The sequence below is a fragment of the Elephantulus edwardii genome, unplaced genomic scaffold (genome assembly GCF_000299155.1).
Source record: "Elephantulus edwardii isolate Elephantulus edwardi_28Jun2011 unplaced genomic scaffold, EleEdw1.0 scaffold00057, whole genome shotgun sequence".
Lineage (NCBI taxonomy): Eukaryota > Metazoa > Chordata > Mammalia > Macroscelidea > Macroscelididae > Elephantulus > Elephantulus edwardii.
The window spans coordinates 5,995,544-6,020,874 of record NW_006399807.1 but is presented as its reverse complement, the minus strand read 5'-3'; the positions used below and the strand labels follow the sequence as shown (position 1 = coordinate 6,020,874).

General features: G+C 41.5%; 1 protein-coding gene across 1 annotated transcript in view; it reads left to right on the top strand.

Moving 5' to 3' along the window:
- Positions 1-4,531, top strand: part of RXRG (retinoid X receptor, gamma) — a 107,273-nt gene extending 102,742 nt beyond the window's left edge. Inside the window, exon 10 of the mRNA XM_006887375.1 lies at positions 4,032-4,531. Within this exon, the coding sequence (XP_006887437.1) occupies positions 4,032-4,179 (148 nt within the window). The 3' untranslated portion in view covers positions 4,180-4,531. The remainder of the gene's footprint in view (positions 1-4,031) is intronic.
- The last annotated feature ends 20,800 nt before the right edge of the window (positions 4,532-25,331 follow it).

Sequence of the window (25,331 nt, the reverse complement as noted above, 5' to 3'; positions counted from 1 at the left end):
ATCTCAATCTCTTCACCATCCATCCTGATGCTGCCAATTGGTCCAGTGGTGAGAATCTTTGTCTTCTTGACATTGAGCCTCAATCCATACTGAAGGCTGAAGTCCTTGACCCTCTGCAGCAAGTACATCAGCAAGTACATCCTCAGTTTCAGTAGTGAGGATTTTTGTTTTCTTGATGTTGAGATGTAACCCATATTGAAGGTTGTGGTCTTAGATCTTCTGTAGTAAGTACTTTAAGTGTTCTTCACTTTCTGTAACTAAGGTAGTATCTTTCACATAATGCAGGTTGATGATGAATCTTCCTCCAATTATGATGTCGTTTTCTCCATCATATAGTCCAGCTTCTTGTGTGATTTGTTCAACGTACAGATTGAATATATGTATTTAAAGATATAACCCTGACACATACCTTTCTTAATTTAAAAAGCATGCAATATTTCCTCATTCTGTTCATATAAGTCCTTCTTAATCTATATATAGGGTTTTTTTATATAGCAGAATTAAGTGTTCTTTCTAACTTAAAAGTAGAAAAAGCAGGGGGTGGGAACAACAAACTCATGTCCATTGAATCCATTCAGACTTTTAGCTACCCCATAGGACAATGTAGAACTGCCCCATAGAATTTCCAAGGTTGTAATGATGACCTAGGGAGCTTTGGTGCACTGCCAATCAAAGGTGGTTGTGGTGGTGGTTGTTAAGTGCCATTGAGTCAGATGCAACTTATAGCAACACTATAAACAAAAGACCTTAACCATATTCTATAACTACCATTGGTTCTCTACATTCACAGAGTTTCAAGAGGCATGTAGTTTAGGAAATGGATGCCACTCCTGCTCCCAAGTCTGTCTCAATCTGGGAGTTCCACCAAACACTATCCACCACCAGTAACCATTATGGCATTTGACATACCAATGGCACAATGTCCAGGATCACAGAAACCCCAAGTTGCCTCAGTACAGCAAATTGACAGACCAGTGCTGAACCATTTAGAAGTATATTTGTTCCAAACACAGTTAAGAATTATCAGTTGTGTTTGAGCTGATTGGATTTGCTGGATTTAGCTAAGAATGAGCTGTGGACTAGAAGCCTCTTGTTTGTATTTAAAAGTCAGTTGGGAACCAAATAAAACTCAACTTTGAACCATGGGAAAAAAAAAAAGTCAGTTGGGGCCAATTTGGAGGATGCTCATGTATGAAGTGGCAGGTTTCTGGAAAATGGGTTCTCTTGTTGTGGCTAAGGGTCAGGTGTGGACTGGGTTGGTTGGTTATCTTTATTTTTATTTCCTTTTTAATCCAAAGGTTGTTGTTATGTGCCGTCGAGTCGTTTGCGACTCATAGTGACCCTATGTACAACAGCCCTAAACCATGCTCTATCCCATGCCAATCTCATTGCCTCTGATACACCCATCCCGATTACTCCAGTCACTGAATCAATCCACCTCATAGAGGGTCTTCCCCTCCCGCGCTGTCCCTCCACTCTACCCAGCATGATGTCCCTCTCCAAAGACCTGTCTCTCCTTGCAACATGTGCAAAGTATGTCAGAGGAAGCTCCAGAATCTTTGCCTCCAAGGAGTAACCTGGTTTAACCCTCTCTAGGATGAATCTGTTTGTTTTCTTGGCAGTCCATGGTACATTCAATACTCTTCTCCAGCACCACAGCTCAAAGGCATCAATTTTCCTTCTGTCCTCCGTAGTCATTGTCCAGCTTTCTGATGCATAACAAGTTATTGCAAAGACCATGGCCTGTATCATGCGCACCTTCTCTCCAAAGAGACACCTTTGCTCTTGAGTACTTTAGAGAGGTCCCTAACCGCAGGCTTTTCCATCGTGATACGTTTTTGTATTTCCTGGCTGCTGGTGCCAAGATTGTTGACTGTGCAGCCGAGCAAACTGAAGCTGTGAACAATCTCAATCTCTTCACCATCCATCCTGATGCTACCAATTGGTCCAGTGGTGAGAATCTTTGTCTTCTTGACATTGAGCCTCAATCCATACTGAAGGCTGCAGTCGACCTTCTGCAGTAAGTGCATGAGGTCCTCCTAAGTTTCAGCGAGCAAGTTTGTGTCATCTACATAACTCAGATTGTTGATAGATCTTCCACCAATCCTAACGCCACGCTTCTCCTCATAGAGCCCAGCCTCTCGAATAATCTGCTCTGCATACAGTTTGAAAAGGTATGGAGATAGGACACATCCCTGACGTACACCCTTCCCAATTTTGAACCATGCAGTGTTACCCTGCTCTGTTCTGACGACTGCCTCTTGGTCCAAGTACAGGTTTCACATTAGCACAATTAAATGTTCTGGGATTCCCATTCTTCTCAGAGTCAGCCACAGTTTGTTATGATCCACACAGTCAAATGCCTTTGCATAATCAATGAAACACAGATAGACATTCTTCTGGTATTCTTTGCTTTCAGCTAAGATCCATCTGACATCAGCTAAAATATCCCTAGTACCACGACCCCTTCTAAACCCAGCCTGGACTTGTGGCAGTTCTCTGCTGATGTGTTGTTGCAGTCGTTTTTGAATAATCTTCGGTAGAATCTTGCTTGCATGTGAAATCAATGCTATTGTTCTGTAGTTTCCACACTCAGTTGGGTCACCCTTCTTTGGAATGGGAACAAATATAGATATCTTCCAGTCAGTTGGCCAAGTGGTTGTTCTCCAGATTTCTAGGCAGCTAAAATACACCAGCTTCTCTGCAGAAAAAGGATGGGCAAGCTCTTCCTGTGCAACTTCCAGCCTTTGAAAACCCACTGGAGGGTCAGCTATGAGTTGGTTCTAAATTGATGGCATATGATAGATAATAACAACAATGATGTTCTCATGGGTAAGCATTTGCATTGCCAATCCAAAGGCAAGTGGTTCAACTCCACAATGTGCTCTGTGAGAGAAAGATGGGCACTCTTCCCTTACAGCCTCTGAAGATCTGCTGGAGGGTCAGCTATAAGTTGGTTCTGATTTGACGGCAATCAGGATTTTTTGAGAATATTTATGAAATATTTCTTTCTTTCTCAGAGCAGCTGATGTTTTGATCTCCTGATCTTTCTTTTGTGTTTAACTACTGCCATATCAGAGCTTCCCTTAAAAGTAAATATAGTCTAATTGTTGTGGTGGTGGTGGTGGTAGTGGTGATGGTGTAACATCAAATTGGAACCAATGCATAGCTGACCTTCAAGCAGGTTTTCAGAATCAGTTAATCACATGGGAGGAGATTGCCCATACTTCTACCATGGAGCATCTGGTGGATTCTAACTGTGCATTTGGGATTGCACATAGTTGAAAAAAATGGGTAATAAAATTTGTTAATTGAGGCAAATTGAGCTGAATATATTGTGATATGAGGAAATGCCCATTTATATGAGGACCTCCTGAGAATGAGGACTACCTCTGATCTTGTTTATCTTTTATCCCAGAGAACAAACAGATCTGTCCAGGAAAAAGTGAAACCAGGGTGCTCCTGGGAGACGAGAATGGTGAAACTGTCTCACTTACTTTGGACATGTTGTTAGGAGGGGCTAATCCTTGGAGAAGGACATCATGCTTGGATCTGGTGCACCTTAGTCTTTAAACTAATACTCTTACTCTTTAACACTCTGGAGATGTTCCCGACAGCAGATTCTTTTCCCCAATGCAACATGCCTGTTGATTTCTTAACTGCTGCTACCAAAGGTGTTGATTGTGTGTCCATGTAAAATTAAACCCTCAACATCACTGCTTTTGCTGTCTATCATGATGTTGCCTGTTCGTCCAGTGGGGAGGATTTTTGTTTACTTAATGTGATGCAATCCATATTGAAGGCTGCAGTCTTTAATTATCTGGAGCAAATGTTTCAAGTCTTCACTTGCAGCAAACAAGGTGGGGTCTGAAGCTCTTCAGGGTTAGATAGTCCCCACTGAACCCAACAAGTCCCTCAGTTGCCCTTCCAAGTTCTTGGATCACAGATCGGAGATGACAAAATGAACACCCCTCAGCCAGCAGATGCCTTTGTTCTTCCTGTTTCCTAACGCTCCTTTGTTTTCTCCACAGGTTTGCCAAGCTGCTCCTACGCCTCCCTGCCCTGCGCTCCATTGGCTTGAAATGCCTGGAGCACCTCTTCTTCTTTAAGCTCATCGGGGACACACCCATCGATACCTTCCTCATGGAGATGTTGGAAACCCCGCTGCAAATCACCTGAGGCGCCTGCCATGCCACTCTCCCCGCCCAGGATCATCCCTGGGGCCTGAGTGTGTGGACTCCCACCCGCACTTCTTGTATACTCCCCTCCAGCTGTCTCCCGACCCCATTCTCATTCCCAAAATGTGATGCTTATAATAAAGGCAACCTTTCTACACTTGACGCTTTTATAGGTGGAGTTTTGTAGAGATGTTCAATGTAACCCTTCTTTGATACATAAGGGGCTGGGGGGGTGGTCTTTCTGGATGTTCTTGGAAAACTAACTCATGACTGTACAGAGAACTGGTTTAAATTATTTTTTCACTTGCCATGGAAAGCAAACAAAACAATAAAAATAATATATGCTGTTGGCACGGCTCGGAGCGCAGGTGTGTTATTGTGCTGCAGAGAAGTTGTCTCTAAAGTGGGAGTGGTGGTGTGGGGGGTAGAATGAAGTCCGTAGCTGCGGTCCTGAGACCTGAATTCCAGTGTGGATGCCTGCATCGGAATCGTAGCTGGACTTGTGAGCCAGCTCTGCCCCAAGGCAGCGCCACCACCACAGCCCCAGCCCCAAACCAGAAACAAAAGCTGTCTATAGGCTCAGCTGGATTTGTTTTGTTTTCTTCCTAAGACTGATAAGCAGAACCCTGGTCCTAACTGAAGGAATATTGTGTATGAGGCCAACAAAAAAAAAAGGTTTTCTTGGTGAGAGAAAGGTCTTGGGTCCAGGAAGTACATGAGAGGTAATAATAAAGAAATGACTATTCTATCATTAACCAGCAAAAAAAAAAAAAAAAAAAGACCAGCATGCCTCAATTTCTTTTCCCTGGTTATTTAACACAATGGAGTCATTTGGGAGTAGAGGACTACTGGATGGTACAACTGGTTAAGCGTCCCACTGTTAATAGAAAGTTTGGTTGTTGGAACCCATCCTCAGAGGCTCTTCAAACAAAAGTCCTGGAGAAATGCTTCTAGAAGGTCCCAGCTTGGAAACCCTCAGCAGGACAGTTCTGCTGGGTACATGTGGGGTCACCATAAGTTAGTATTGACTTGATGGAGCTAACAGCAAGCACAGCTTGTTTTCTGGAAGGAAAAGGGAGAAAGCTTCTCCCAGCTTCTAGACCAGCATCTCAAGTTTTGTCTGGTGCTCTTAGAGCTCAACTGTCTCCTGGACAACAGTGTGCTCTTGAGGGTGGGCACTGACCAACATGACCAGCCTATGTAGCCGATCTTCAGCCACTTCTCTGCCATCGGCAGAAATAGGTCTTAACAGATACACAGATCTATGCTCATTATGACTGCTGTCCATGGATTGTAGAGTGTAAAACCTAAGCAACTGTACGTGGCTGCCCTGCTTACCCTCCATACCACCAGAATCTGACCCAGTACCTGACACACAGTAAATGTGTGTTGTTGAACTACATCCCAAAACTGGGAATAACTCTCTGGCGAGGAATGTGGACAGTGCCTTCCAGGATTTAGCTGACTGGCTCAAATATATCTACCAATGATCATAGACTTTTCTTTTTAACTTTATTTTTTAATAGGGCAGAGGGCAGGTGTAGTTAATCCTAGGGTAGCACAATTGGATGGGTATGGGGATGGCTGGGTGAAGCACATGGGAAAGATCTGGTGTGAAAAACAATGCACATGAACTTTGTAAATAAACTGGGGGGGGGAGGGAGGGAACCCCACCAAACACTAATCACACACATACACACACAAATCTCAGTATTGTTGAGTAAGAACTGACTTATGGATGACCCTGTAATAGGTTTCCAGAGGTTGTAAATCACATGAGATTACCCATCTTTCTCCCACAGAGCAGCTGGTGAATTCAAACTGTCTATGGGTTGGTTCTGACTCTACGATACACAGCAACAATGACCACCTTTGGGTATGCAGCGTAACTCCTTGCCCATAGTGGGCCATGAACACAGATTTTTGAAGAAACTAAAATAAATTATAAAGCAAAAACAAAAACCATTGCTTTCCAGTCATAATCAGGGTAGAATTCCCCGAAGGGGTGTCTAGTGCTGTTTCTAAAACAACTCTCTTTATGGTGTATTGGCATGGAGGATGCAAAAATTAGTTCAAGTATCGTCACAACTGGCAGGCTAGCACAGCACTGGGCAGGGTTTTGTTCAGTGTACACTGAGTCACTGAACCAGTTCCACATCTCCTTATAAGCCGACTGCCTCATCTGTCTCCTGATCAGTGGTTGATGGATTTGAACCACCAACCTTTTTCTTAGTGAATTAAACACTGCTCCGTCAGAGTTCTTAGTAAGATCACTTGATTACTAGGAAAAGTTTAATGATAGATCCCTTAGCCTTGAGCATTAAACAATGAAACTAAAATCTTAATTCCGCTGGTTTTTTTTTCCCTTTACAAAAAAAGTACATTATTTTCAATCATGAAGAAAGTGGTAGGGGGGCATCTACACTTTAGTTATGGGGTCCCTGACCTTTGTAGGTCATGTGGTGGAATTCACTGGGCTCTTAGCTTTCTTGCTCTGGCAGGTTAAGGATTTCTAGAGAAGGTCACCGCCTCTCCCCACTGGTGGTAGCCCCACCTCTCATTCCCATCTTTGATCCTTTCCTCACGGAACACTGGGCTCTTGCCTGGAGCCAAATTCGAGACTGATGAAGGCCTAAGCAGGGCCTCCAGACATCCAACAGGCATAGTGTCTACAGTAATTGCTTCACAGAACTTCACTGGTCTGAAAAGCAGCTCTGCAGGAGGTTTCTTCACAAGTAGGTCCCCCAACACTCACTGGGGCTCCAAAGGCCATCTCCTTCTTGACCTGCTTCTCCCTTAAACCCCAGGCAACCGAGTGACTATTTTGATCCCAATCAGAAGGAATTCCAGCTGGTTAAAGAATTCAGCTGCTAACTAAAAGGGGAGTGATTTGAACCCACCAGGTGATATGACGGTGAAGGATGAACCAGTCCCTCCTTTAAAGAGTTACAGCATCAGAAATACACAGGGCCGCTCTACTCAGTCCTATAGGGTCGTTACAACTCTGAATTGACTTGATAGCAGTGAGCTTACCTTAGGGCCCACATCTCTGAAGAGAGACTCTTCCTTAGTGTCTTGTCAGCTCTGCAGAGTGGACAGGCTACCCAGTCAGTGCCAAATAACATTTTTTTTGTTTTGTTTTTTTGGGGTTTTTTTTGAGACCCATACTCTCTTACTACCCAATGCATTTACATAGGCAATGGAAGAAGAATGTCCAATTCTCCTAGGCCTGACCATTACTTGAGGAGGCATATTTCTTGATAAGGATTGGCCATATCCTGTCAAGGTGACTAAATGACCAGATCCTGATAGGGCCTTGGACCTTATTACATACTAACAGGATCCCTGCCCACAAATTCCTGAGCAAAGGACCATCCCCTCTAAATTTCCTTAACAGCTCCTGCTGTGCTCAGGGGAAACTGCTTTTGTCTGCTTGCATACCACTCTGACTTCTGACCCCCTCTGCGTTCAGTCACTTGGTGTCCCTCTCAGGTCTACTTTATTAAAAGGTCTTTTCACTTCTTGGGACCAATCTCCTCTCCTCTCCTCTCCTCTCCTCTTCTCTCCTCTCCTCTCCTGTCCTCTTTCTCCTCTCCTCTCTCTCTGAATTCTTTTTTTCTATCTAACAGACAGCACAGCTGAGGGAGTGTACAGGGCCCATGACTCCATTAAAACAGAACCAGCTCTGATGTAGACAGCAGGGTTTGGCTCCTGGATCTACCAGCTGGTCCTGCTGTGCTCAGGGGAAAGTTGTTTTACTTCTCTGACTCTCAGTTCTTTCCATTATTTGTCAAAATCTAGTATAGTGCCCTATGGAGACCTGTTGTTCTATACATTTGTGTTGGGACCAATGCATAGCTGACCCTCCAGCGTGTTTTCAGAGGCAGTAAATCACATGGGGGCAGATTGTCCATCTTTCTCCCTTGGAGACCTTATATACACAAAAAGATGGTGTCACCCAAGGTCAAGAGCATGTGCTCTGGGACAAGACATAACTTGCATTTTTTGTCTTGGCTTTATTTGTTCTTTTTCCAGTCCATGATATTTGGTCCTATGGACAGTTCTAACCCATCCCACAGCACCAGAGAAAGGGAGGGGTCTCCTCATAGTCTACAGAAGAACGAACTGCTAGCTGCACTCATGCAGGGCTTAGTAGAGCTCCACGTCTATGAAGCTTTTCCTCTCCCCATCTCTATAATCTCATCATTTTCTGCATCTCCTTTTTGAACACTCACCATATGTCTATTAGTTTGCTACACTGGGGTGGATTTCATGTTGCCATGATGCTGCAAGCTATGCCACCAGTATTTAAAATACCAGCAGGGTCAGCTGTGGCAGACAAGTTTCAGCACAGCTTTCAGACTGAGACAGACTAAAAAGCAAGACTGGAGATCCTTGAAAACTCTATGAAAGTGACCATAATGAAGGGCGTGAACACAGTGGGCACTGTGACAATAGGTAGGACAAAGGTTCTATCTGTTGCTTATAGGGTCATAGTTGATTCAATGGCATCTAACAGGAGCAACAACTTTTAAACTATCACATAACTTAGAAATAGCACTCCTAGATACATAATGCAAAGATTCTGAATGCAAGACTGTAATGGAGACCACTTATATATCAGTGTTTGTTAAAGTATTATTCACAATAGCCAAAAGGTGGAAACAATCTAAATAATTACCAAAATATGAATAGCTAGACAAAATGACAGAGCAGGAAAAGGGATAGGAAAAGAAACATGCATCAAGGGTGGGGGCATGGGGGACCCACACTGAATCCATTACCTACCTCTATAATAAGGAATTCATCTGCTCCTTTCAGTAAAATGCTTGTCTGTCAGATATTGCTCTAAAGCTGAATATATAAATTAAGACAAACTAGGAAAAAGTGTTAGCCATTCACTTCCAAAATAACAGGCCTTTGAAAACCCCTGTGTACAATAGAGTACACTTAGAGCAGACTAGCAGGTATGTCCCCTGAGGCTGAGACTTTGAATTTGGGAACACAAATGAGGAGCAATAGTTGTAAGCATACACTAATAACTGGAACATAAAATGTGAAAAGCATAAATGTAGGAAAATAGGACATTGTTAAAAAAGAAATGGAATGCACAAATATTGACATATTAGGTATTGGTGAAATGAGAGGGATTGGCATTGAACATTTTAAATCGGACAATCATCTGATCTACATCGAAGATAAAAGATGCAGAAAAATGAGGTCACTTTCATATTTAAAAAAGGTCATTTCTAGATTGACCTTGAAATAAATGTTGTGAGTGGTTGGATAATATCCATACACACACAAGGAAGTCTGGTGAATACCACTATCATTCAAATTTATATGCCAACAACCAGAGTCAGAAAGGAGGAAATAGATGATTTCTATTAATTTTTGCAGTCAGAAATTGATTGAACATGCAACCAAGACACATTAGTAATAATAATGCGTGGCTGGAATGCAAAAGTTGGGAACAGGAAAGAAGAATCAGTAATCAGAAAACATAAGTTTGGTGACAAAAGGAGGCTGGAGATAGAATGAAAGAATTTTGTACAATCAATAATTTATTCATTGCAAATGCCTTTTATAAGAAGTATAAATTGTAACTATACACATGGATTTCTCCTGATGGCATGCACAGGAATCAGATTGCATGTGTGCAAAGAATCACTAGAGAAGATCAATATTAGCTAAATAGATCATCAACTACTCATATGTAAGTCCAAACTAAAGCTAAAGAAGGTTAAATCCACAGTAAACAAAATTTGAACTTGAATCTATCCTACCTAAGTGAAAAAAAAAATCTCAGTTCCAGGTTTGAGCCTTTGGACACTAGTGAATGAAGAATGAAGACCAGATGAGCTGTGGGAAGAGACCAAGAATATCACCTACAAAGAAAACAAAAGGTCATTCATTACAAAGATAAAGGAGAAAGAAAAGATTGAGATGGATGTCAGAATAGACTCTGAATATCGCACTACAGTGCCAAGAAGCCAAAGCAAAGGCAAGAAAGCAGGAAGTTAAGGAGCTGAACAGAAGATTTCAAAGGGCTGCTCAGGAAGACAAAGCAAAGTATTACAAAGAAATGTGCGAAGAGCTGGAGTTGGAAAAGCAAAAGAGTTGAACTCGCTTGGCATTTCTTAAGCTGTAGGAACTAAAGAACAAATTCAAGCTTCAAGTTGCAATACTTAGAGATGCTATAGGCAGAATATTGAATGATCCAGGAAGTGTTAAAAGAAGATGAAAGGAATACACATAGTTACTGTACCAAAAAAGAATGACTGAAATGAAAGAATTTCTTTAAACAACAAATGATCAAGAGGCAAAGTTGATAAAGGAGGAAGTTCAAGCTGCTCTGAGCAATTGGCAAAAAAAACAAGGATCCAGGAATTGATTAAATACAAATTTATTTGTTTCAACAAATAGATGTTGCTCTGGATGCTTGATTGTGTCAAGAAATCTGGAGGACAACTACCTGGCCAACTAACTGGAGGAAATGCAAATTTATTCCCATTCCAAAAAAATTAAGGTGACCCAACAGAGAATGGAAATTATTGAACATCAATAGTATCACATGCAAGCAAATTCTTGGTGAAGATTATCCAAAAACAATTGGAACAGTACATCACCAGAGAATAACCAGAAATACAAGCTGGGTTTAGTAAAAGAAGTCATGGCACCATAGCCAGTGTCAGATGGATCTTGACATAAAGCAAAGAGTACCAGAGAAATACCTGTGTTTCATTTACTATGCAAAAGCATTTAATTGTGTGTATCATATAAAATTGTGGTTATCCTTGAGAAGAATAGGAATCCCAGAATATTTGATTGTGCTTATGCAAAACCTATACTTGGACCAGGCTGCCCTCAGAACAGAACAAGGAAACACTGCATTGTTCAAAATCAGGAAAGGAGTGAGTGCATCGGGGATGTGTTTTGTCTCCAAATCTTTGCAATCTTTACGTCGAATAAATAATTCCAGAGGTTGGACTTTATGAGGAAAAATGTGCCATCAGGATTGAAGAAAGACTTATCAACAATCTGCAACATGCATATGACATAACCTTGTAACCGGATCCCGCCTCGTTATATCTAGCAGTTTCGCCGAGAGAAGGGATGAGGATTAAATAAAGACGCAGAGTGGCTACCGCTGATGGCGAATAGCAGAGTTTATTCTTGAACTCCTGGGTTATATTCTTTTTGCAGCGAACAGAAAAACAACTCAGCCTCAAGGCTGACAATACATTTGTTTTGATATCCCCACCACCTGCAAGATTGCTTGCTTTATTATCAGCAGCAAGCAAGGCCATCGGAACAGAGTCATTAGGGAGGGACATACCATTCTGTACATACTTGCTTGGTCTTGGGGTTCAAGGAACGGTTAAACTTGGTTTTGCTCCCCTTCAAACATCTGCACATTTGAACCTGGCATAAAATGGCTACTTGCATAAAATGGCTACAGTATGGCTTACTTTTTAACATCCTACTTCCTTGAGTTGTTTTCTGTCAAGCAGATACTATAGCCAAGATAGAGTTAGTCTTGCTGGGCTTTTGGTACAGGGCTAATCTTGTTTTACAAGTTAGCCAGGCCTCAACAACCTTGGTTGCTGAAACTGAGGAAGACCTGAAGCATTTACTGCACAAGGTCAAGGACTGTAGTCTCAAATATGGATTGAAGTTCAGCATCAAGAAGATAAAGATTCTCACCACTGGGCCAATTGGCAGTACCATGATAGATGGAGAAGAGATTGAGATTGTTAACAATTACCACTTGGTTGGATCCACAGTCAGCACTCTTAGCACAAGCAGTCAGGAAATCAAAAGACAAATTACATTGGGAAAGTTTGCTGTCATGGACCTCTCCAAAGTGCTAAAGAGTAATGATGTTAGTCTAAGGACTAAGGTGTACCTGATCCAGGCCATGGTCTTTTAGTTGCTATGCATCAGAGAACTGAACAATGACTAGGGATAATAGAAGAAATGGAAGAATTCATGCCTTTGAGTTTTGTTACTGGTGAAGAATACTGAACATACCATGGACCCCCAAGAGAACAAACAGGTTTGTGTTGGACAGGTGAAAACAAGATTCTCCTTGGAGGCAAGAATTTTGAAGCTCCTTCTCACATACTTTGAGCACAAGGCCAGGAAGGACTAGTCCTTGGTGAAAACATCATTTTTGGAAGGGTGGAGGGACAGCATAGGAGTGGCAGATTTCAGATGAGATGGATTGACACAGTAATGGGAGTAATGAGGTAATGGGAGTAGGTGTGTTGGAGTCAGTAAAACTGTCTGAGAACAGGGCAGTGCTGATAACCACAATCTACATGTTAAACACAATCCCAATCCAGATACCAAATTCATTTTTCAAGGAGCTTGAAAGGGAAATTGTCAAATTTATTAAGAGAGGCAAGAGATCCCAAATAAGCAAAACACTTCTGAGAAATAAAAATGAGGTGGAAAGTAAATCACTCCCTGACCTCAAAACCTACTACACAGTAGTAGTAACAAAAACAACATAGTACTGGTACAATGATAAACACATAGATCTGTGGAACAGAATTGAGAACCCAGAAATAGACCAAGCTATCTATGGTCAACTGATACTTGACAAAGAAATCAAAGCTATCAAATGGGGAAATGACAATCTCTTCAACAAATGGTGCTGGCAAAACTGGACTTCCACCTGCAGAAAGCTGAAACAGGATCCACATCTCACACCAGACACAAAAATCAACTCAAGGTGAATGAATCATAAACCTGGGAGTAAAGCCCAAAACCATAAAGTTCATAAGAGACAAAGAGGGATCAAGCTTAGAAGCACTAGTCCAAAGTATAAAGAGATTGTCCAAATACAGCCCAAAATGCACCATCTGAAGAGGATAAAATTAATGCATGGGAACTTCTAAAGATTAAACCCATGTGTATATCAAAAGCTTTTCCCAACAGAGTGAAAAGAAAACCTACCAAATGGGATCAAACATTTGGTAATACCATCTCAGACAAGCGTCTCGTAACAAAAGTCTACAAAATACTTGGGCTTCACCAAGAAAAAGACTGATAATCCCAATGTTCATAGTGGCACTTGGGAGCAATGATTTTGAAAAATACTACATAACTTGCGAGAGACTGGAGTGCATCATGCTGAGTGAACTAACTCAGTCTCATAAGGGCATATACTACATAAGACCATTATTGTAAAAATAGAAGGATAACTTGTAAAATATATACAGGAACCTAAGAGGGGGAAGGAGTGAGTGCAGAGGAGTGAGGATAGGTGGGGGCGCAACCATAGGGTTGCACAGTCTGTGGGTGGAAGGAGGGAGTGAAGAAAATGGGAAGGATCTGGTTATAGTGGTTTTTAAAGTTGTTGCTCTGAGTGCTGCATAGCATATATTGTATGAATTTCTCAATCCAATAATTTAGACGGGCATTTGAGCTGTTTTCATTTTCTTGCTATTGTGACTAACACTACTATGAACATTGGTATTAAAAAAAAAAAGGCTGATAACCCAATTACAAAATGGGCAAAAGACAAGGAAAGAATTTTTACAGAGTAAGATATTCCAATGGCAAACAGACATTTGAATTTGATGACATGCTCAAAATCACTGGCAATAATAGAGATGTAAATCAAAACCACAGTGAGGGACCATTTCACTCCAGTAGCAGTGGCTAAGTTTAAAGAACATCAAGTAATAAGTGTTGGAGAGGATGTGGTGAGAAAGGAACTCTTATACATTGTTGGTGGGATTGTAAAATGATACAACCATTCTGGATGCAGTTTGACATTTTCTCAAAAAGCTGACCATAGAAATTCCATATGACCCAGCTATTCCACTACTTGGAATATACCCTGAGAAAATGAGAACTGAGGCACAAACTGAGACTTGCACTTCAGTGTTCATAGCAGGACTATTCACCATCGCAAGAGCATGGAAATAGACCAGATGTCCAACCACAAACGAATGGACTGAGAAATTATGGTCCATTCTCAGAATGGAGTAGTACCCAGCACGCAGGAGAAATAACTTTGTCAGTTATCACCTCACTTGGGAGGGACTGGAGAGTATTATGCTGAGTAAACTAACTCAGTCCCACAAGGACAAATATTGTTTTAAACCATTATTGTAGAATGAGTATGAGGATCCAAGGGGCGGGGATGGTGGAAGCAGAGGGGTGAGGATGTGCATGGGGTTGTACAATTTGATGGCTGGGGGTGTGAGGGAAATTGGAAGAATCCGTTTTGGAAAACAATGTATTTGTATTTTATAAATAAACTAGTACAATGCATAAAGAAAAAATATCTATAGGATTTCAAAGTGACAGCCGCATTTGGCAAGATTAGGTCGGAACTTTAGAGGTGGTGAGTTTGTGTGACTGGACTAGGAAGAACTCAAAGAACTCAAAGAAGGAAGGCAAGAATGGTTACATAACTGAATGAATATATATCAGTGTCACTGAATTGTTCCTGAAGAAACAGTTGAGTTGGCTTGTGTTTTTGCTAAGGATAATCTTAACCACAAAGGATACCGACCAGTGATATTCACTGTTGACTTAAAAATTTCGACAGCAGGTAACACGCCTGCATCAATTAAGTGTCCACTACACTTTTGAGCAGGTGCCAGGCCCAAAGTCAGCATTCAATAAATGTTAGTAATATTGTTATCTTTGGTTTCATTCCCCAAAAAATGCAAGTCCATTACCAGTATTCATTATAAATCCTACCAACCATCCCTTGAGTATCCCATTGGAGCCACAATCCACAAAAATTGTTCTTATTAGCCAAAGGTATCAAGTCTTCATTCCATCTTAAGTTACTCTTTAAGGGAACACTTAGCAATGATCAAGGAAGTTACGGTATATTTTCTGCATTCAGAGCAGAGAAAAGTGGGATGGAATGAGTCTAAGAAGTGATATCTATAGCACTTTGGATGAGTACCTTGATAGCACAAATGGTCAACACTGGATGGTTAATCAAAAGGTTGGCAGGTCAAACACATCCAGATGCACACCGCAGAAGTAAGGCTTCTGAGAGATCAGTCTTAAAATCAAGTCTCCTCTGCACACATGGGCTCACCACAATTCAGAATCTACTCCACATCACCTAACAGCAACACAGAACTTTGTGGTTTACAAATCTGTCCTTAGAGAAAGAGGCCAGGAACCTACTGTTCAGGCTGCTCTAAAGATGAAGAAACTTAGACTCTGGAGACTAAATGGCTCGCCCTAAGACACACATGGCTGATAGATGGCAGAACTCAAGTCAGGTCTGGGCAGACTGCAGGTGAACACAAATGTCCCTAAGCTCCAAGACTCCTCCAGTCCCGTGTCCTCAGCGATCACCCAGCCATACCTGCAGATGGAGGAATCAGCAAACACATGGAGCTGGTGCAGAACCAGCTCAAACACATCAACACTGAGCTTTTTTCAGGCATTTCACTACAGTTTAGTATTTCTGAATATTTCTCTTCCACATTTGTGTTCAAAGAAAGCTAGAGGTCACCTAAGAAAACGGTAAAGTCCCTGAGTGTGTGCACATAGTTTTCTGTTACCTACTACCCTAGAAGTGGGTGGGCTGCACCTTCCCAGAGGAACCACCAAAGGGCCCAGGCCAGTTCAGCTCTGTGACACATGGGGTGACCAGGAGTTGGATGGAGTTTATGGTGACATTTTTGGTTTAAGGAAAAGCATGCTAATTCTTTCATATTGAAAACTTCTTAAATAACAATGACTGCTGGAGAAGAGTATTGAGAATACCATGGACTGCTAGGAAAACAAACAGATTCGCCCTGGAAAGGGTTAAACCCGGTGGCTCCTTGGAGGCAAGGATTCTGAGGCTCCCTCTAACATACTTTGGACATGTGAGGAGAGACCGGTCCTTAGAGAGGGACATCGTGCTTGGGAGAGTAGAGGGAACAGCGCAGGAGGGGAAGGCCCTCTATGAGGTGGATTGATTCAGTGACTGGGATAATCGGGATGGGAGTGTCAGAGACAGTGCGATTGGCACAGGACAGAGCAGAGTTTAGGGCTGTTGTACATAGGGTCGCTATGAGTCGCAAGCGACTCGACGGCACATAACAACAACAATAACTACTACATGACCCAGATTCATACATCACCCTCATTTTTCCAGAACGCATTAGATGTATCCCAGACACAGGACTCAATAAGTTCAACTTTGTTTCCTACCTTATTTCCTAGATTTGGCTTGCTTTTGGTTGCTTCCAAAAATCCAACATTCCTTCCAAGAATGATAATTTACCATTGGTGGTATAATCCCTCCCACAGAGGATGGCTCAGGCGCTGGGGGACCTGCCGCCTAATGATCTCTGGGCTGCAGGCAATAAACAAATAGTGTTTTTGCACTAAAGGAGAAATTGGGGGCTCTAGGATGGGGTTAATTTAGGGTTTAACTGAGTGGGGAGTGACTGGAGAGCACAAAATCCCCCTTTTCCCCTAAGGCAGGCGGGCGAGCAAGGTCTGGGAAAAGAGCCTTGGCTAGTTTGTGGAGAAGACTCTATGGACATGTCTCCCGTGACAACGATGGAGCACAGAGCCATCTCTGACCACAGAGGAACTGGCTTGAGCCCAGGCTCCCCAAGGGAGGGTCCTCGCGGTTGTGCAGCTGCAGAGGGCGAGTTGCATCACACCCTTCCGCCACTGAACGGTTGGTGCTACAAGTTTGTTAGGCACGTCTGCCCTCTGCTGTCAGTTTCAGGACACCACAATCATCGAAAAAGAAAAAGGACTTTCCAGAAGGCCTGGAAATTAAAAATTGAAAGCAAAAGAGTTTAGTCAGATAGACTCAGAGAACATGGTTACCATTATACGTATTATAAATATATATTAAATATATAAATATGTATAAATATATATAAATATATAAAAATATATATCAGCTAGTGGAGTATTTACTTCAGAATCTGGGAAAATGTACTTGGAAAAGCAAACTTTGGAAGGGCATAGGATTCATGAACAAGGCTTAGAAAAAGCCTCTAGAGACAAGTCTATGCCAGAAAGGAAAAAAAATATATATCCTCTTTTACCCAAAATTGAAGCATAGACTGTAATTCTCACCATGCTCCATCTCCCACAGATTAAAGGCTTCCAAAATGTTAAAAGTTCAGTAGCCATTTCTCACCACTGCCTTATCTTCCAGCTGAGATCCTATAGACGTCAGAGAAAAAGGATTTCCAAGTTTCCATCAAGCTAAAGGCAAAAACCCATGTGTTTTTCCAACACGTTCTGTCTATTTTTGGATGGTTTAAGAATAGGCCTCACTGCTGGAGATTAGATCAAATAAAAATGCAAGGATTCTTTTTAGCCCTCAACTTCTCTTCTAAAGAGGGTAGATAACATAAAGGGCAGACAAGCAGCTCAAACTGGCATAAGCCAGAAAGGGTAGACAATTTCACAAAACTGAAAAGTCTAAAAGGTAGGCCAGCTTCAGGCACAGCAGGGTCCAGGGATGCAGGTGGTCCCTCGCGTATGCTCTTTGGCCATCTTATCTGCTGGGTCTTCTTTCTGTTGGTCATTCTTGGCAACCTCAACAGATAACCATCCATAACCCCAAGTCTGGAATTTTTACAGTCTGGAGACCCTAAGCAAATGCTTCTTCCTACCAATGGTTCATCAGAAGTTCTAAAGTAGATGCTTATGAGTTCAAGTTACTTTCGTTTGGTCCTAGGTACCTTAGGGAAGATGGGAATGGGAAAATAACTCAATTACATGGGATAAGAACGGGAAGGAATTGTTTCCTAAAGTGAAAACAGAATTTTATACTCACCAGAGGAAGTGAAAGTGGATACAGAATATCAAAATAAGACGAAACAAAAGAATAAAAAGAAGCCTATATCAATGTCATTGAGGCACTAGGCACAATAACCGAAAGATGGAAACAAACCAATTGCCCATTAACAGATGAATGGTTAGACAAAATGTGATAAATGCAGCCAGTGAGATGTTATTCAGCCATAAGGAATCTTATCCCTACAAAGACATATATGAACCTTGAAAACGTTATGCTAAGTAAAAGAAGTCAGATACATAGGACAAATATTATATGGCTCTTCCTATTGAAATATCTGGAATTAAAAAAATTCAATAAGAAAAGGTATTAAAATGAAAGAATTTTTTCCCCAAGGAAAAAAGTGATCTGGGGGTGGGGAGTGGGCAGAAAGGAACATGTACAACAATGAACAATTGGAAAACCAAGTTCTTTATAAACCTCCATTAAAATCTCAATATAAAATTTTTTGAAAAGATAAAAAGAGAAAAGGCATTAATGGTTAGCAAGGGTTCAGGGGAAAGAGGAATAGGGACTTATTGCTTAAGGCACTTTCTGCTTGGCAAGACGAAAAAGTAATATCACTAATGTCATTGAATTCTGTTTAACCTGGTTAAAATGGCAACATTTTATTATATAGATATTTCAAAATTTAAAAAATAAAGATACCAGCCAGTTGGCAATCTCAATGTGGGTTCATACATTGTACCTCTCTTTTACTACCACTATTCTAACCAAACTCCAAAATCCACTGCAGACAAGTCAGTTACAGTTCATAGAGACCTTCCACCGGGTTTATGATTCCAAAAATCTTTACAAGAAGAGATTGCCAGGCAAATTCTACTGCATACACTGAAACAAACATTTTATGAACATGCCTCATTTTGTACTCAATGTGCTGCTATGAGGTAGGTAATAACTATTGTTCTTATCTTTCTAACAAAAAAACTGTAGTTTAGTCAAGTTATAGAACTAGTTTAGGGTCACAGTCAATAAAGAGCTGAGCCCAGAATCAAACTCGAACTCAGAATGCCTTAACTTAAATCATACATTTTAGACCAATAGCTAGAAAGAGACCATGGTTGGTAAAACAGTGCTGTCACTGGGGTTGGGTGAGTTGATTATGTCTCATAGTGACCCTATGTTGTACTTACACATTTGCCTTACGTTATACTATGTTTACATTATGTTATACCTTACCTTACCTTACCTTACCTTACCTTACCTTACCTTACCTTACCTTACCTTACCTTACCTTACCTTACCTTATCTTATCTTACCTTATGTTATACTGTCCCATCCTTATGGTGTCTGATATGTTTGAGCCCATTGCTATACTGACTGTGTCTCTTCATGACATCTTTTTTCAAGGACTAATTCCTCTTAAGAACACTCACAAAATATATAAAATGAAGTTTCGCCATCCCCACCCCTAAGAAGTATCCTGGTTGCACTTGCTAGATGTTTGTTCTGGACTAGTGGAGTATAGAGTTATTGAAAAAAGAAGGAAAATCTTCATGAGATAGAGTGATACAATGATATAAATACTTCAATGATAGTGAAGAATGAAATCTTACATGTAACAGACTCAATTTTTTTTTTTTACATAAGGCCACTTGGTTCTGTTTTATATAAAGTCATTATAAGTTGAAACCAATTCAACAGCACCTAACAACAACAAACCACTTCATTGTATTGAAAATAAAATAAACTTAGGGAAAGAACACTGTTTCTGCAAATAATATAGTATCAGATACTGCTCCAATCTATATTGCTTTGCGGGAGCACTAGAGCCTGGTGGTAAGAATCTGGACTGCAACCTGAAGGCATGCAGTTCAAACCCACCACCTGCTCTGCTGGAAAAATATGGGCAATCTCCTCTCGAGCGATTAACTGCCTCTGAAAACCTGCTAGAGGGCCAGATATGGGTCTGTTCCAACTTGACAGTACACAACAAAAAGGGACCCTTAACTAAATTCTCCTTTTAAGCTCCAGTGACCTAGCGGTAAGAAACTGCACTGCAATCCCAAAGGCATGTGGTTTGAATCCACGAGATCCTCTGGTGGAGTCCATACAACCTATTTCTGAATGGTCTATTGCCACTAAAAACCTGCTGCAGGATCAACTATGGGTTGGTTCCAATTCTATGGCAAACGACAAAAACAACCAGGGACCCCTGGCTAAATTCTCTTCAGTAGACTAAACACATCCCTTGTTGCTGGTGTTATTGGGTACCATCGAGTTGATCCTGACTTATGGTAACTCCATGTGACAGAGTAGATTGGACCCCTTGGATTTTCTTGGCTGTAATCCTTACGAACTATAAAACAGAAAACAAACATTTATGTTTTTATTGCTTGTGACCTCTTTCTGCAAAGTTTGGATTTCACACACTTCCTCTCTTGGAAAAAGCTGCTCACCCACGTGAAGGGACTGATGTTACAAGGGGACAGCTGCTGTGTGGTTGTCCACAGCCAGAGGTACACTTTATTCATTTTTCAGCTGAAGAAAGAATATACTCCCTCAGCTTGCCTCAGCCCAAACTGGCGGAGCCACTTTTCTTCAGACTTTCCAAGCAATTTCATCCCTGGGGTGGAAACAGAACCTAGAATGGTTTGGAACAAAAGGACAATTTTTGGACAATTACGAGTGAGTGAAAACAGGAGGTTATAATAGAAGTTGTCTTTTAACCTTAACTCTAGCATTATGTAACCAAGAATTCTGTCTTTCAGGTTTTGGTGGTGGGAATGTAATGCTGAGCAGTTGTCTGGAACGGTTTCTAGATGTTCGATAATTAGAAACAGTGGCGCTGACTCGGGAGCCCATTGCCGGGGCCATGGAGTATCACCTCAAGTAAGAAAAAAAGGAGTGGGAGTTGGAAATATGTAATAATAAAAATTGAACATCCCCCCCCCGATCAATAACTACACCCTATATTATTTTTAATGACAGGTATTCCTCCTTTCCAAATGGCATTGTCTAGCGTCTAATACAAATAAGCTCTCTGTGAGGAATAAGCTGGAGGCAATTGGAGCATTGTTCTGTGGTGACGGGAAGGCGGAAACCTCTAATGGGGTGCGCAGTCAATAAGGAGAGACAGTGTGGTTAGGAGCTAGTCAGGTGACACGACCAGGAAGTTAATTTGTCTGCAAAAGTGTAGGTGGAAATTTGGTCCAGGATGGGATCAGTCATGTTCCAATTTCCCCCAAGGAGCTTTAAAAGCTGGAAGACACCCAGCTATTGTGTGTGACTCAGATCCAAGCTTCTGGAGACAGGGAAATGCTCTTTTGGAGAGTCTCTTCTTCTTGAATGATTTTCAGGGCCTTTGTTTTTCCATTTTGTAATCTGTGCAATAAAATGGAGCACGTGATGAGAGCCTGTCCGCACACACCCACACACAACACAGTGAGCGAGACAAGATGCAATAGTTAAGCAATGAGCACAGAATACTTAGGTAGAAATAGAAAATTCCACCACAGGATGGAACAGGGCCAAGCTTGGTGGAGGAGTGGAAACATTTTCCACTCAACTAGTACAACAAGGGGCGTTGTTTGGCCTAAGGGGTAGTAAGCATTTGACTGTTAACAGAACAGTGAGTGGTTCAAATCCACCCAGGGATTCTCTGGGGAAAGGCATGGCTATGTGTTCCAGTAAAGATTACAGTCTTGGAAACCCCATGGAGTAGTTCTACTTTGTCCTAAGGGTCCATAAGCCACCTAATGGCATCGAACAGTGACAGTATGAGTACAACTTCAGATGTGATAGGCATACTTTTTCCTTGACCAGGTGGGTCCAAGGCTGGTGGTAGTTGTGATTGCAGACTCTTTAATTTTGCTGTGCTGCTCTGCCATTTTTAGGATGAATCTGGAAGCAGATGTGATTGCCATAACAGAGATACCACAAGTGGATGGCTTTAACAAAAATAAATCTATTCTCTTTATATTTAGGAGGCCAGAAGTCCAAATTCAGGGTGCCAGATCTATAAGAAGGCATTCTCTCTCTCTCTCTCTGTTTGTTGTGGATGAAAGTCCTTGTTTCCTTCATAATCTACAGGTGCTGTCTTCCCTGGAGATCTTCACGTGTCCTAACCTTCCCTGATGCTAAGAATCTTCCTTGAGCAGGGCCCTGGCCCAAAAATTTGCACTTCACTCCTGGAAATCCTTTTTTAAAGGTGCTGAGGTCCCCCTGCTTTGATTCACTTTCCTCCCTTTTTTATCTCTAGCGTAATAAAAGATACTACAGACTTCCTGATGTAGCTCTGGTGGCCTAGTGGTAAGAAATAGTGCTGCAATCCCAAAGGCATATGGTTCAAATCTACCAGCTACTTCACTGGAGGATGGGCAATCTCCTCCCTTATGATTGACTGCATCTGAAAACTCGCTGGGGATTAGCTGTGTTATGAGTTAATTCTGACTCCACGGCATATCACAACAGGCTAGACCCTAGGAAAATCCGCTTACATTTAATTTGGGCTATGAGAACCTTAAGCAGTATTACATACGCCCGTCATAATGATTTGGTTTGTCAGATCATTGGGATGTAATTGCATAACTTCTACTTTATATTATTACATATATGTATTTGAGAGGACACAATTCAGTTCATGACACCCCAGAAATGTCTAAGGAAAACCGCTCAGGTCCAGGGTTAAAGCCCCCACCTTGAGGCTTTCCTAAATCCTTGACCAATACTCTGGATACTAAGAGGCCTCTGCTTGCCAGGAAGTACTGAATATGGAGTGGTTTCCAGCCTGAGGTGGTGACAGAAAAGTTGTCACACATTGAAATCTATATATAGGAAGAGACTACCCATCTTTCTCCTGAAGAGTGGCTGGTAGGCTGTTCTTTTGGTTTGCAGTCCAACACATAAAATAATATGCCAGCAGGGCTACAAGATAGAGAAGTGAGTAACCGAATGTCCCTCAGGTGAGACATTCTGTATCTCCTTCATAGCTCTTCTCTATACCACTAGAGCTCACCAAAACACATACCCGTTAATAGAGGGAGACACAGGGCCAGAAGAAATCCTGGTGGTGAGGTGGTTAAACGCTTGGTGGCTAACCAAAACATTGGTTAAATTGATAAAAGATCACACACAATCCTGATGCCACATTCTTCATCATATAGTCTAGTTTCTCAAATTATTTTCTCAGCGTACAGACAGACTGGGTATGAAGAAAGGTTATAGTTCTAATGACCATATTTCATGATCTTAAGCTACACAGTGCTCCCTTGTTCTGTTTGGATAGCTGCTTCTTGGTCTGTGTGTAGGATTCGCATGAGCACAATTACACATTTTGGGATTTCCGTCCTTCTCAGTGTTATCCATAACTTATTATGATCCACACAGTCAAATGACTTTGCATAATCAATAAAGTACAAGTAAACATGGAGAGACCGGTCCTTAGAGAGGGACATCATGCTTGGGAGGGTGGAGGGATGGCGCAGGAGAGGAAGGCCCCCTATGAGGTGGATTGATTCAGTGACTGGGATAATTGGGATGTGAGTGTCAGAGACAGTGCGATTGGCACAGGACAGAGTGGAGTTTAGGGCTGTTGTACATAGGGTCGCTATGAGTTGCAGGCGACTCGACAGCACATAACAACAACAACAACAACAACAAGTAAACATTGTTCTGGTGTTCTCTACTTTCAAGCAAGATCAGCCACTTGACATTAGCAATGATATCCCTCATGCCATGTTCTTAGCAATGCAGCTTGAATTTCTGCCATTAACTCTATTGAGGTACTATTCTAGCCGTTTTTTAAAAATCTTTAAAATATTTTATTTGCATGTATTATTGGTGATATTGTTCAATGATTTCCAGTCTGTTAGATCACTCTTCTTGAAAATGGAAACAAATATGGATCTCTTCCAGTCAGTTGGCCAGGTAGCCGTCTCTATATTTGTTATCAGACACTGGTAAGCACATACAGGGTTGCATCTGTTTCCTGAATCACCCCAATTGGTATTCCATCAATTACTTGGGCCTTGTTTTTTGCGAATGCTTTCAGTGCAGCTTGGATTTCTTCCTTCCATACTAGTGGTTCTTGATCATATGCAACTTCCTGAAATAGTTCAGTGTGGACTAATTCTTCTTTATGCAATACCTCTGTAGATTCCTTCCATCTTTCGATACTTTCTGCATCATTCAGTTTTGTCCATAAAATTCTTCAGTGTTGCCGCTGGAGGTTTAAATATGTTCTGCAGTTCTTTCAGCTTGAGAAGTGTTGAGCTTGTTTGTCTCTTTTGGTTTCTTACTCAATTCCTGAGTAATTTAGTGCCTCTGAAGACCTGTTGAATGGTCAGCCTGCTATGGATTGGTTCCAACTGAATGATATACAACAATCTTTACAGAGGCAAACTTCTACAACTTTCTCCTGCAGAACAGACACTGGATACAAACTGCCAACTTTTTGGTTAGCAGTTGAATGCTTTTCCACTTGTGGCACCAGGGCTCCCAGTGGGTAGATACAGCCAATGCAGGAGTTCCAATATGGTACAAAGTATTAGCATGCTTAGCTGCTGGCCAAAAGTTTGAAGGTTCAAGTCTACCCAGAGGAGCCTTAGAAGACAGACTTGGCGATCCATATAAAAAAACAAAAAACAAATAAATCAGCCTTTGAAAACCCTGTAGAACACTATTCTACTCTGCCACACATAGGATTGCCATGAACAGAAGTCAACTCAATGACGACTGATTAGCCAGTGAAGGGTGTGAAGGAGGAGCATGTCTGGACAAGGAGGCCCAGGGGAAGCTGGCTAAGAGTGTCAGATATTGCACGAAGAATCAGAAGGGTCTGTGCATTGTTTATGGATATGTTTGTGTATTAACAATTTTTCCAGGTAGTTAACAAAGATGGTATGTTTCTGATTGGAGTAGAAGCAGCTCTTGAAGTCTCATCTATTAACCACTCCCAATCACTCTCCGCTATAGTTTCCTCACCCCTCAGCCCCTGCACATGAGCACAATTTGAAATTAAGCTTACCATCTTAGTTTGACCAGATAAAAACCATTTCAGGTCCCAGAGAAGCCATAACTATATACCTATAAAAATAAATGTCTGGCCAGGTCACTGTAAACTATAATCCCCAAATATATTACTCCAGCTTCCCTTAGAAATATCATCACAGAATGATGATTTAATAGTATTCTTATCCCTTCAAAGGAGGTCTAGTGGCCTAGTAATATGGAGCTGTACTGCCATCCTAAAGGCGTGTGGTTCAAATCCACCAGCTTCTCCACAGGAGAAAGATGGGCAGTCTCTTCTTATGACATTTACTGCCTCTGAAAATCTTCTGGAGGGTCGGCTGAGTCAGTTGTAACTCGATGGCACATAATAACAACAATTTCTTCAAGAACTATCA